This window comes from Alligator sinensis, unplaced genomic scaffold, assembly GCF_000455745.1.
Source record: "Alligator sinensis unplaced genomic scaffold, ASM45574v1 scaffold547_1, whole genome shotgun sequence".
NCBI lineage: Eukaryota > Metazoa > Chordata > Crocodylia > Alligatoridae > Alligator > Alligator sinensis.
In genome coordinates this window covers 1,305,272-1,318,338 of record NW_005842217.1, presented here as the reverse complement: position 1 = coordinate 1,318,338, position 13,067 = coordinate 1,305,272, and the positions used below count along the sequence as shown (strand labels likewise).

The 13,067-nt window shown below is 39.0% G+C and overlaps 1 protein-coding gene across 6 annotated transcripts in view; it reads right to left on the bottom strand.

The window, feature by feature from the left end:
- Nucleotides 1-822: 822 nt before the first annotated feature.
- LOC102375298 (zinc finger MYM-type protein 4) overlaps nt 823-13,067 on the bottom strand; it is a 54,984-nt gene continuing 42,739 nt past the window's right edge. For 4 of the 6 annotated variants that reach the window (XM_025208044.1, XM_025208043.1, XM_025208042.1 and 1 more), the window contains 2 exons: nt 11,767-11,896; nt 823-9,390 (listed from right to left, as the gene is read on the bottom strand). In XM_025208044.1, coding sequence (XP_025063829.1) covers nt 9,183-9,390; nt 11,767-11,896 — 338 coding nt within the window. In that variant the 3' untranslated portion in view covers nt 823-9,182. Of the gene's footprint in view, nt 9,391-11,766; nt 11,897-12,798; nt 12,819-13,067 lie in introns of those variants that run through there. The other 2 variants (XM_025208045.1, XM_025208046.1) reach the window with 2 other exon arrangements.

Below are 13,067 nucleotides of genomic sequence, written 5' to 3'. Positions count from 1 at the left end.
AATCACCTCTACCAAGACAGCAATGTTTTACAAGCTGCAGAAAATAAAGTTCCTGTTACTGCTCTCAAATCTAGCTAGCCTTCTCCCCCACCCCTAACACCTGTCCTTTAACATAAGACACCTGGTGGTGAAGTACAGCTAATTAAGCACCTGGGGAGGGCGGGGAACTAACTTCTCTGGGGTGCACTTATGGAACATAGCTTTCCCTTTTTCCTTACCAGGCTAAATCAACATACAGTTGCTACACTGATGAATGTTGTTAGCTTGCACAGGCCACACTTGCCTAGGCAAAGTGCATGCATTCACTCAGAAGTGCTACACATGGCTTGGCTGGGAATAAAGAGATGGCTGCATGCAAAAATTAAACATGCAGAAGAAATGGGGAATAGTTGAGGCAAGGTGATACCTGTAATTACCAGTATAAAAGTAGAGAAGCTTGTTCAGGCAGTGGACAGAGGTAACTAAACCATTTTAAAACAGGATGGGAAGATTTGGGAGCATGCATCTGCTTTTCTGATCTAATGGCTATGTCTATTCACTAAAATACCAACATAAGCTGACAAAACTGCTGTAATTGTAAACCAGAATGAGAAAGGTTACAGTAGTTTACTTCCACTTATACTGGTATAGGAACAGATAAGTAGATATAACCTAAGAGTTATACTGGAACAGTGTCTCTGGCTATAATTTAATACTGATACAACTGTTATGTCTGTCCACATCCTGAATTTCTCAAGGTTTATTTACACTGGTTTAGCAGCAGAATCAGCCCAGGCATTGTTTCCTTTCTAATCTTTCTACACAAAAGGATGAGACACTGACAAAGATGTAGATATAGTTTTATTATAAACGGTGTTTAATTCAAATTGTACATGGTGGTAGATGATAGACTGGACTGACATGTGAAATGAGAACATTTTATCTGAACAATATAAAAAAATACAAATGCAGTAGGTGCTCAATATATACACACATTTAAACCCGCCATTGTCCCCAGAACCTCCCACCCCTGCACGTGCTGCCACAGCAAGGTAACAGCTTGCAACTCCTCAAAACGTAGCCACTACACACACAGATAGCAAGGACCAGACATACAGCTTCTGGTTTAAAAACAAAACAAACAACCCCCACCCCCCAAAAAAACCCCCAAAAAACAAAAACCCCAAACCAAAAGTCACTGCAATAACATGGACCAGCCCAAGAACTTATACAGATCTATTGTCATTTGTTAATCACCTAAAGACAGTTTTGTTATCAAGAATGCAGGCTAATTCTTAAATCATATTTTACATACGAAGGCCCTGATCTTGTAAACGCTTATGCGTATACACAACTTTAAGTACGTGAATAGTCCCTTTTAAAGCTAGGGTTTTATTCACAGGTTTAAGCCCATTCATGTCTACAGGATCTGGGCCTAAACCCATTGGGGAAAGGAAAAATATATCACCGTAAGAGCTAAACTAAAGAAAATAATGCACTGTGAATTTGCAGAATGGACTGGAAATATACCTTAACTTATTGTTATGTTATTGGTACACAATTTTCCCTGGAGCAGGAAAACTTCACTTGTAGTCCCTTCAAAATATATTTCTGAGTAGTTCTGCCTTAGAGGTAAGGAATGCGTTTCTGTGCCTTCACAGCAGTACTGTGATGCCCTCCCTAAATCCTAGATGGGTTTCAAGAGAAACAAAAACAACACATCAACAACAAAAAAAATCTCCACTTTTTGTATTTTAAGCATTTATGAAAAGGGAGACCTATCCAGTGTTATACACTTAAATACATTGGTATACAAAGCTTCCTACTGCCAACATCTGAATTTCAGTTACTAGACCATCCACAATAAACTACCTAAAAGAAATGCATTAAACAATAGTTTAGTCACTACGCTGCCATTCACATTATTTTGCCGCTACTTTTTTTCAAATCACATGCCGTTATTGTTAACAAGAACATCTAGGCTTAACATTTTTTGCCTCCTTCACTGAATACCAGCTGCAAATGTTTCAGTTGAGCTCTCTTCAAATAACAGTACAAAAATATCAGATGTACAGTATATTAAAAGACACCTCAATTAAAAAAAAAATCAATCAGAGCTTCTGTAACTCATCTTGGTAGATTTGGCTGCCTATGAACCCAGAGTATACTTTCAGAAGCTGGTATAAAATGTCTAGTCACATATTCTGTGTAACAGGATATTCTGTGGTTCAGCAGTTTGCCACTGTACAATATTAATTCAGGATGTAGTGCTAATAAAAGGATATGTATTTATAAACAGTACATATACAATTATAGGAATCGTTATTTGCTGTGGCAAATTTTAACTGCGAGATTTTCTTTTTATTTACATAGAAATATGGCTGGAGGAATATTATATATCTTACTGGAACAGTTAATTAGTCTCATTTGTCTGATTTTGAATGACAAGTCAGGTTAAATGGCTTTCCTCAACTGTTTTGAGACAGCTAGAAAACTTATCACACGTAGGCCATAAACACAGATGCACACATTTGACATTACTTGTGTATACTGTATATAGTAGCCAGTGGGATTAATCATCAAATGTTTCCATTTAAATACATTTCTGTAGGATCAAGGGCTAAAAAAATGCATACAGAAAAATTGCTATGAATCCAAATAAAGAGGAAGCAGGCGTTTTAATTCAGAAGACGAGGGGAATTTTAACTGCACGCATCAGTGATTTTGGATAGTGACTTTTTCAGGTAGGTGAGATAGCTAATAGTTTGAGCTGTTAAGTAACAGCTGGAGTTGCAATGGCAGCAACTTCAGTAAACCCTCCTGTGCCAAGGACTCACTCTTTCTGCTTATTCAGGTTTATTAGATATTTCTCCTAACAGTGCAAAGGGAGTTTTAACTGCTTTCCCAAGCTACAGCACTGGCTATCAACTATCAAGTGAATAGTGATTGATAAGATTATTAAGAGTTGCTGTTTTATATTTTGTAAATCTGTCCACAAGAGGAGCATTAAGGTTACAAAACACCTTGAGAAACAGACCTGCAGATGGAATTACTTTTGCAAAGCAGGAAATTGGATAGGGGAAATTAGTTGTCTTAGCTGATCATGGTTGCAGATTAAATGATTCCCTTCCCCCCATAGATTCAATGTTATGCATAACAATTTTTGATGTCAGTCGATCACAGTAGCACCCAGACACTCAGAGGTCTCAAAAAGACTGGGTCCCATTGTACAAGGTGCTGTCCAAACATATGGAAAAATATGTACATTCTGCCCTGAAATATTTAAACTTGTGGGGGTTTGAATTAGCTCAAAAAAACCATAAAGATATCATTTTCAATGTGAGATCTTGACATGATTTGTGGGATAAGGATTTATTCTTCTGGTCAAGTTAAAGATTTTCTTAGTCACTTTTCTAGAACACAGATGTTACTTGAACAAAAACCCTCCCTTTCAGGGTTAAGAAATATGTTCCTTTTAATAAAGGCTGAAGTTAGTAAATACTTATTCATTAACTAGCCTTTTACAGCTCTGGAAGTAATGTTTTGCAGTTACATGGCACTTTTCATTCAAGGGATGCAAAATGTTACAGAAATCAGGCTTGCAAAACCCATATGAAGTGGAAAACCATAGCCAATTTACAGATGGCAAAAGTGAGGTACAAAGGAGCAAGTGACTCAGTGGAGGCTTTCATCTATATTATAGTAGTAGTTCTTGTAATGTGAACTAAGGCTCTGGTATGAGTCCATGGCAGAACTGGGAACAGAACTCAAGTGCCATGAATCAGCCCCTGTTTCAAGTAGGCTATGGGTAGGGATACTGGCTACCCAGGATCAAGACTGAGACCATTCTAGGGTTTTTTTGGGTTATAAATATACACAGGCAATATTCAAATGCGAGAGAGGTATTTGGCCCAAGATCGCAAATGAGCTATTCCTTTGTGAATTGAACAATTAGAGTTTGTTATAAACCATATGAGCCATCCATGGCTCAACCAGCTGTTGTTGCCTTTGCATGCACAATCTGATCATGGAGAATCCAGATAGGATTTTTGGCCAAAGAAATGCATACGCATTCAGAATGATGTGCTTTTTTTAACTTGATCATTTTGAGAGAATACTGTGTTTTTTTATAGCTACCCTAGTAAATTCCAGGGTTTTTGGGGAGACCCCACCACCACAAAATCTCTCAGGAAGATAGGAAAAGCTTTAGCTGTGTGAATGTTATCATCCTATCCAAGTTAGGAACTAGGGATGGGAGAATCCCAGATATCTAGGTTTCATGTCATCATTAAAACTTGTGTTACAAAATTCTAGAATGGTTATATGATGGGGCAAGTTGACAATGGTTTATAAATCAGTTTAGCTTTGTTGATTCAAATGCATGTAGCACCTAACTTTAAATGAAAAAAACCCACAACAATATTATGTTCATCGTTAAAACTCTTCCTCAAATTGAAATAACAAAATAATAAAAAAAGTTTGTAATTCTAAACTTAAACCTTCTGAGTTTTCAAAGTAGGGCTTTGCAAAGTCTGTCCCATTCCTGGTATAACAGCATCTGCATACCATACTGTCACTCTTGTATTATGCTCAAGTAACGTTGGGCTTGTCTACATGTGCAATTAATGCGCCTGAATATACTCCGGCTCAATTTGAGCCAGAGTAAATTAATCCTGCTGTCACCGTCTACACGTGCATTTAAGCCCCAAAGAAAAAAAAGTATTTTTGTTGCAGGTGTGGCTAGACGTAACTAGCTGACAAGCTTTCCGTCACAATATTGAAGTAGAAATTGTTCTCAAGCTACTGCCCACACCAGAACAGTTATAGTGTAAAAATCTAGTCCCACCCTTTCAGTTCTGAAGGCATCAAGGAACAGAAAGACACAAAATGGTAATACGGCTCATCTCACAGGGATTTTACTTCAGTGGTAATTCTTGTGTAATGCAAGCAGGGTTCACTCTAAAGTTGCAATTCTTAAAGGGAAAACCAGACTCTTTGATTCCGCTTTATTAATACCAAAGTAAGATGAAACTAACTTTCATCCTGCAGAAAATAAGCAGCTAGCAATCGTCTGACACTTTCAATACAGGAGTGAAATCCATATTCCATCAAGAAGTACCATGCCACAAAGATTGGCTGCAAAATCTCTCTTGCATAAGGACCGATAACAACCCAGTTTCACGTTGCTCTTTGGAAAATCTGATTCATGAAAAAATATAGAAGTATTTGATAAGCATCAGCCATTTTTTCAGGGTTTGTCAAGAATTAAAAATTACTGCCGCTGCAAAGATTTACAAAAAATACAGTAAATATGGGTAGGTTCCATCTGTTTTCTGCAATGTATCTGCATCATTGGCTGCTCAAGTCCAGTTGCTTGTTTTAGTACTGCAAGTTAGCGTGAAAAGATGTCCCTTTTTTACATGCCACGTTTTTTAAATTAGCAGCCATGCAGCAAAAGAAAACTAATCCAGATTCTGATTTCATTGGGTTTATTAGAAATAATACACACACACAAAAAGGAAACCCTACTGCATTGAGGCTAGCAAAACTGAAACGCCCTTATTCTGTTTAGATAGCCTGAGATGGAAATTGAACCCTACCAATAACATTTCTATGCACATCATTTGTTCTCTATTTTTTAAGGCAACAGTGAACCTATTGCTCAAGGAAAGACTTTATTGCACATTCTGAGTCAGTTCTGTAACCCCAGCACTAAAGCTTCATCAGTGCTGTCTGGTCGTTATACGACTGCAGGAAAGAGATGATGTTGCCATCACTTGATTTTAAGCCTCTGAGAAAACATGATCAAACTGGAGACTTCCCAGATAAATCCAGTCTTTTCTGGATCAGTGTTGACTGAAGTTGATGGAATAATTTATAAAACATGCATCTTCCTTTGCACCTGATTCTGTGACACTCCAAGTGCCTTCAGTCTCCCTCTAAAGTCAACTGAAGCTGAAGGAGCTCAGTACATTAAGTACTGAGCATTTTTTTTAGGGTAACTCGCACTAGAAAAATGACAGAACTGTACAGAGCACAGTCATACCCCAGAAAGGCTATAAAATAAAAAGAGCAAAATTCAAGGACTCTAATTACTGGATACAGCTGTAATTTACTATAACACACCCTATAATAAGTAGCAAGACATTTCAGCTCCTAGGCCCTCAAGCATAACGGTTTGTACAGAGATGTTTCTCTGTGCATATATAGGATAGCACGCTCAAAATTAGAAGCCTCCAGGGGTTAGAAGGCATATAAATAATCAGAGAAATCCTATTAGCAGGGAGCAATGCCTTCATCCTTCTTGCACACACCTTTGTTATTTCTATGCTCGTTTATAGACTAAAGGAAGTGATTTCTCTCTTTAAATAGAGCATTTCAAGTAATGGAAGTGTTGCGTGGACAGCAAACAATATAGAAACCTTTTATTATAAATAGTTATGTCTAAGTGTTTTAGGATATCCAGTTCCTTTGATACTCTACATAAAACTTATAAATATATTTAAACTTTTCTAAATAAGAGGGCCCTCTAACTAAGAAACCCTAACCAAATTGACCACGGATCTTCTGGGTGGCTGAGACAACAGTGGAATACCCAGGAAACGTACACTGTCCCTAATGAAGAACCACAAAGCAGAAGGTATCACTGTGGAAAACCCAAACTATGATCCTATTAAATGTTACCGAAAAGCTGCAATGAACCATTTAACGTCAAAGAAAAAAAATATAAAAAAGACAAAAATGTTCAGCAACTCTGCTCTCAATCAGCTCGGCTAAAGTGATTTAGGTTTGTTTTCTGAAGAGGACACGAAGGGTAAGAATCATTTCAGATACCGAGACCGAACTGATACGCTGTAGTTCTGCAGACAGGAAAGAGAATGAGGTTCTTTAGAGACAGAAAGAAAAATGAATGAAGTCACTCATCATATACAAATAGATTATTTTATTCTATGGGAATATTTCTATAACTTTGATCAAGGGAAAACTCAGATTTTTGTTTTTGTTGTTGTTTAAAGGAAAAAAACCCCCACAAACAAACAAGGTTGGTCTTGACCGTTTTCCTTTCTTATTACCTGAAAAATCAAACACGGGGAAAACAACCTGAAACAGACCTGAATAGCTGCACTTGTGTGGTGAATGTCCAAGAATTACAATAATACATGGACATTTCCTGGTCTGTATTAATATTGAACTTCTGGGCATACTTGCAAGCAAGCAAGACATCTCCTGTGCTTGCCTGCTTGCATGTGTGTGTGCATGCATGTGCACGCTGCATCATACAATAGACTTGATTTTTTTCTGAATTATACCAAATGTCCAAACTCAGAATAGTGCACCTGCTATTTAACTACTACTTTAATATAACTACAGCGAGGGAAAGGTTAGTGTTTATACACTATAAAATTAACATAGTTGAAATCATTAAGCCTCCATGGGTCTGGGCAGTTTATTGGTAGGATAATATATGTTGGCTTAAGTATTTCCTCTCAACAATGACAGGCCAGGATGTGAAGTAAACAGCATCTCCGATCAGAAATGACAGACACAGATGGACTTGGATCATACAGAATCAGGGGCAGGTTTACTTTTCACACAGTTTTCTGTATTAAAAAATACATCAGTGAAATTTGTTACAAGCAGGGACAGGACTACTGAGTACACAACGTCAATAGACTACTTTGATTTTATTTTTGTTAAATTACTTTTTGTTACTGCTAAAAAAAAAATAAAATTAAAAAACCCCAAACAAACAAAAAAGAGATTTCTTTCAAGGCTGTTGATTTTCAATTCCTGAATTTTCAGTGACAAGGTCAAATATCAGATCCCTGCTACAGAAGTTGGGCTACTGACCAAAACTACAGATAAAAACCTTACAATTCTCTTTAAAAATAATTTGGGTTTCCAATGCATTCATGACCTGGTCTTCAGAAACAAGCATCTCAAACTTGAATAAATGGAGAGAGACGCAGTTATCATCTGATTAGTGTCCTGTCCTTTAGATGCAATACGGAAGAATTCCACATCTAAGAGATGCAGTAACAGCCAAGCCATCAAAAAAATTCTTTCAGTTTCCAACACTATGACTAAACTTCTTTGGGCAGGGTGGGATTAAAAAAAATGCACAAGGTACTCTTCTACCATAGTTCTGTTGTCAAAAGTAATACTGCATCCTTTGTACAACACTGTAGGCTTTGTAAGGGGGAAAGAGAAAGACTGAGTGTATCTTCACTTGAAATGACAAGGCTCTCCAGACTTGCCTCGTTAAAAAAAAAAAAGTGTGTGGGGTAGGGGGGGATTACGTAGGAGTTGGGAAAGGAGGGAAAAGGAAAGCTGCCTTAAGGAAAAAAAATTTCTGCACGCCATAGCGTTTGCTAATTTTATCAAGACTGTAGAAGCAAGTGGGCTATTCATGGGATTTTCTGCACATTGCCCTGGACTCTTGCTCTCCTATAAATACTCCAGAAATTTCTGTCCCATAACATGATTGCTCTGATGCTTGATTTACAGCACTTCACTCATATCAGAGCTCCATCAGAGCCATAGTTATTAGTATGGATTGAGAGCTAGACTCCAGCATTATGTAACTTTTCAACAGCAGTCTAGGTAGCTGTCCTGTAGGATAGTACCATTGGTTTCTGGCCTTTAAAAAAAAGTTTTTTTAAAAAAGTGTGTGCGCATGTGTAGGTATGCGTGCGTGTGTGTAACAGAAGGCATCTGTTTGTCAGAACATCACTGTACTTTGTCTCTCGTCCATGTGGGAAGAAAGCTCACGGGTCTCCAGAGGGTTTTTTTCCGCAGTAATGGATGGCCTGCCATCAGGCTGGGAAGTCACGTGTGCCACAGTCTAGCTCTCTGTGCTCATTCTTACTATGGTAGAAGTTACACAACAGTTTTCCTTAAAAATATTTCACAATTTTTTGTTTTAGATCCCAAACAAATAAAGAATTTATGCACCGCTTGAACAGGTTAGTTTATCTTAAGTTTGTCTAGATGATTTATCACTGCCATAAGATGCCGTCCTTTCTTGCAGCTTACGTAATTTTCTTCCTTCCGATTCCAGTTTGCACACCCATTGTGGTTCAAAATATGCCTCTTTAGTGATATTGACTTGGCTTACTTGATACACAACATTTTCCAAAGGCTGGATGCGTTCACAGTTTGGTGCTTGCAGTGTGTATTGAAAGGAAAATACCCCACTTCACTTAGTCCGACAACTCAATATCAGAGTCCTCTGATTTGACTTTGGCAAGTTCTTCATGTACCTCCCTCACCATAAGAATACGTGTTAACATGATGTCCAAGGTCCCAGGGTCTATTGGCAACGTGGAGTACCACATAGGGCTATTAGGTACACAAGAACGCTCAGGTTGAAGGTAAAATACATCGCTTCTCTGCTTCACGCTTTCAGAACTGTTAGTGTAAAGAAAGTAAGACCATGTATCAAAAGGCAGTATTAACAGAGACCTGGCCACAACACAGTTCATGAGAGAGAGAGCGAGCGAGCAAGGAAAGTAGACGTTACTCTTGGACTAGATCACCATAATTTAGATCTCTCTACTGGTGATTAAATATACCTTCTTCATCCATTGATACACACCTCGTTAATGTGCGTTAGTGTATCTACATGTGCGCTAATGCGACTTAGCTATTTTTGCCTAAATTTGATACCTGCTTTATGCAGGTATCAAATTTAGGCTCACATAGCCTTAAATCACCATTTTTAAGATGCATTAAGGACATACATGTGTAGACACGTGCCCTCAATGCGCCTTCAGGATGGTGATTTTAGGCCAGGGGCGGGCAAAATGCGGCCCGGGATCCAGATGCAGCCCACCAGGCCATTCTATCCAGCCTGCGGGGCCCCTAAAAAATTTAGAAAATTAATATTAATCTGCCCCTAGCTGCCTGTCATGCGGCCCTCGATGGCTTGCCAAAACTCAGTGAGCGGCCCTCTGCCAAAATAATTGCCCGCCCCTGTTTTAAGCTAAGCCCACTTAAAAGAGGCACATGTAGATACACCCAGTGATGCCTAGTTAGCTCCAGTTCAAAAAGCATTGCTTGCTTACACAACCAAACAGAATGGCAGTCTCTCCTTTCAGTTGTGATCAATAGCAGTATCATCCTATTACATGGTATTATTGTCTTAATACATGCAAGCGGCAAGGATTTTTGTGGGCAATATCTTTTATTGGACCAACTGCATGATTGGAATAAAGTTAGAAAAGCTTTTGAATGCAAAGCATTCTTTATCAAGGCTAATATGACAGGTGCATTTGGCATTTAGTCTCTGAATAAAATTGCTTTCTTATTGTAGACAATTGTGGGAACTGCTGTTAAACATGTGCAGGCTAAATGCATTTCTGGTATTTCTAAGAACACCTGACACTTCTGCAGCATTCTTTAGAGTACTAAGAGTTCAAGAGCCAGTGATGAACAAAGTTAAATCCTAGTCCATCTGGCAGAAATAGTAGAATGGTGAACCCATCTGCTTGAAAAGACTGACCTTCGGCATCTGAAAAGGCCTTGCAGACTTCTCTTAACAAAAGGCAAAGCCCTCGGCAGAAAGAATTTCTTCCCCTACTGACTTTGTATTATTATACTAAAATCCAGGAAGTGGCTTCAGACTGCCACTCGCCACTACTGCAGAGGCTAAATTGTAATGTCATACGAGATGGTACAACAAAATGTTTGACAGCCCAATAAGACTTCTATTCGTTGCAGGTGGACACAAGGGGCATGAGAAAAAAACCAGCAAAGCTCCAGAAGGTTGTTGGACGTGATTTTGCCTGAGGAGCAGGACTATTGTGCACTAAACTTGTGTGTGTTTCAGAGAATGATTTATAAGGGTATTAACTATCACTAATGAGATGTCACTTTCTCTTGCATGTGTATTCTCCTTTGAAGAGAAGAATGCAGTACTCCATTTGCTCAATGATCTAAGCATAATGTATGGATAGTGGGAGGGATGCAGTGAATGATTTATATAAATGTCCTTGTTCAGTAGACTTCTATGCAACTCCTGCAGTAAAAATTACTCTAACCTTCCAGGAAATAAAGTCAACATCACTAACTGTGTTCTGCCTTTCATACTTTACCCACCCTCTTTCACACAGAATGCGGTATGTGATGTAAGGAATCTTGGGTCAGACTCCAGCAATATAGAGCTTGGTTGTGCCTCTCAGAACAAGGGGACAAATGATAATTTGAGATCCACAAAGAAGAGCCCGCATGTATGTGTATGTTGTTTTCTGTGCGGGGAGAAAGGAGGCAGGGACATCAAGTGCCGCAGCAGGACTGCTCTTTCCCTTGCACTTCAGGCCTGTTGGGCCAATAATCTTTAAGCAGAAGGGCAAAGTACAGGGGGGGTTACTCCATCTTTCTCTTCATTTTCCTCTCCTCCTCCTCCTCCCCACAAAGCATGGGGAACACTTAAAACTATTGCCAATCATAGTTGTATTACTACCCCCAAATACTGAAACCAGAGGCACTGCTACTGTAGAAGCTGTCTTCAAGGCTCTGTTTGAGGTGTGGTGCTGGGGAGGAAAAATAAGAAGCTTTCAAGCTAGTACAGAGTAAAAGGGCTCAGGTGAATGCTCCTGGTTTCCAGGGGGTTGAGGGATTAATTACCCTGAAAAGATGCTAGGGGCATTAGTAGCTGAAAAAGGAAATCCTCTCAGGGGCTTGGAGAAAGCTCCACCAGAGAACTGCCCCACCCAATGAGGTTTCTTGCTGGAAGGCTTATCCTTGTCCATATACCATCCAAAAATGGATTCCGTTGTCACTTACCATTTTGACAAGTAAAACTCATAAAGTCGGACTGGACATCTCAGGGGATTATCTGTATTTTCAGCCATTTCCACTGGTGTTGGAACCTCCTCATCCTCACTGCGTTTCCTTTTGCCTACAGATAATTTATCTGGACACAGGAAATGATACCATATGAGTTCAGAAACCAGTCCTTCTCATTTTCAAGCATGCTGAAGCCATGTAGTTTAGTGCTGCACTCTGATGGGGGTCTGCACCATATATAAGCTAGGTGCTACTTGAGATGGCTCATTTTTCATTCAAACTGGCAAATGATGAGTAGGCCACTGGGAACAATTTTGCCAAAACAACGTGTGTTACTCATCACTGAAAAAGAAACCCAACGCAGTAGCATAAATCTGTGTGGAATCAGATCCATCTGCTGGATCAGGAACGTAGTTGCTTAAACAACATTTGGATTCATTGCTGGCTTATGGGCATTGGTAAGATTTCCTCCTTCCCCATCACCACTCACATACCTAAGCTCTGAAAACACTGGAGTAACAATGCATGGTCTTCCTATGTCTATTCCCACTTTTCTTTCCTGTCAAAGCAGAGCTTTTCCTTTTTATGATCACTTTCTCCACCTGCTGCATCCTTAAATTATCCACTCCAACTCATTAACACACAACCCTGCCCTGCACTTTTAATACCAGTAGTAATTACAGAACATGAAATAAAGTTTAAGTATAACACAAGTGTAATATCTTGCTTATGTGAATGCTCTTTGTCAGGACAGAGATCACATTTTCCAGTAAGTTTCAACACCGTGCAAACAGTCTAATTCTGTACTGATTTACAAAACATGCACTAGGTGCAAGCCAACACACGAACTGGGCCAGTATCTTCCAGAGTCCATAGACTAATCTAATTTAAATCAGATACAAAAGTGCCCCACATGAAGAATGCTATGAAAAAAATCAAATAACATTATAACAGCAGAAACCACCTAAAATTCACTTAAGAAAGATTCTCTGGCCACTCACTCAGAAAATAAAGCTGCACACAATGTCAATCTTGTCAAGGACTTTGCTCTGAGAGGGAAAAGTAGAGGAATTAACAAGAACTAGCACCAGGCTAAAGCATGTAGACAATAACATCCATCTTAATAAAGACAGAATTAATCATGTAACCGAACTAAAGTAGCCAGTAGCTTAATTATCTTGCTGTTGTATCTCTCACTGGCCAGCGACTTTGTAAGGACAAGTTAAACATGCCATCCAATCAACAGCTCCTCAAGCAAAGCTCATTGTCATGTTCTTCAGAATCAGATTTCCTTTCGC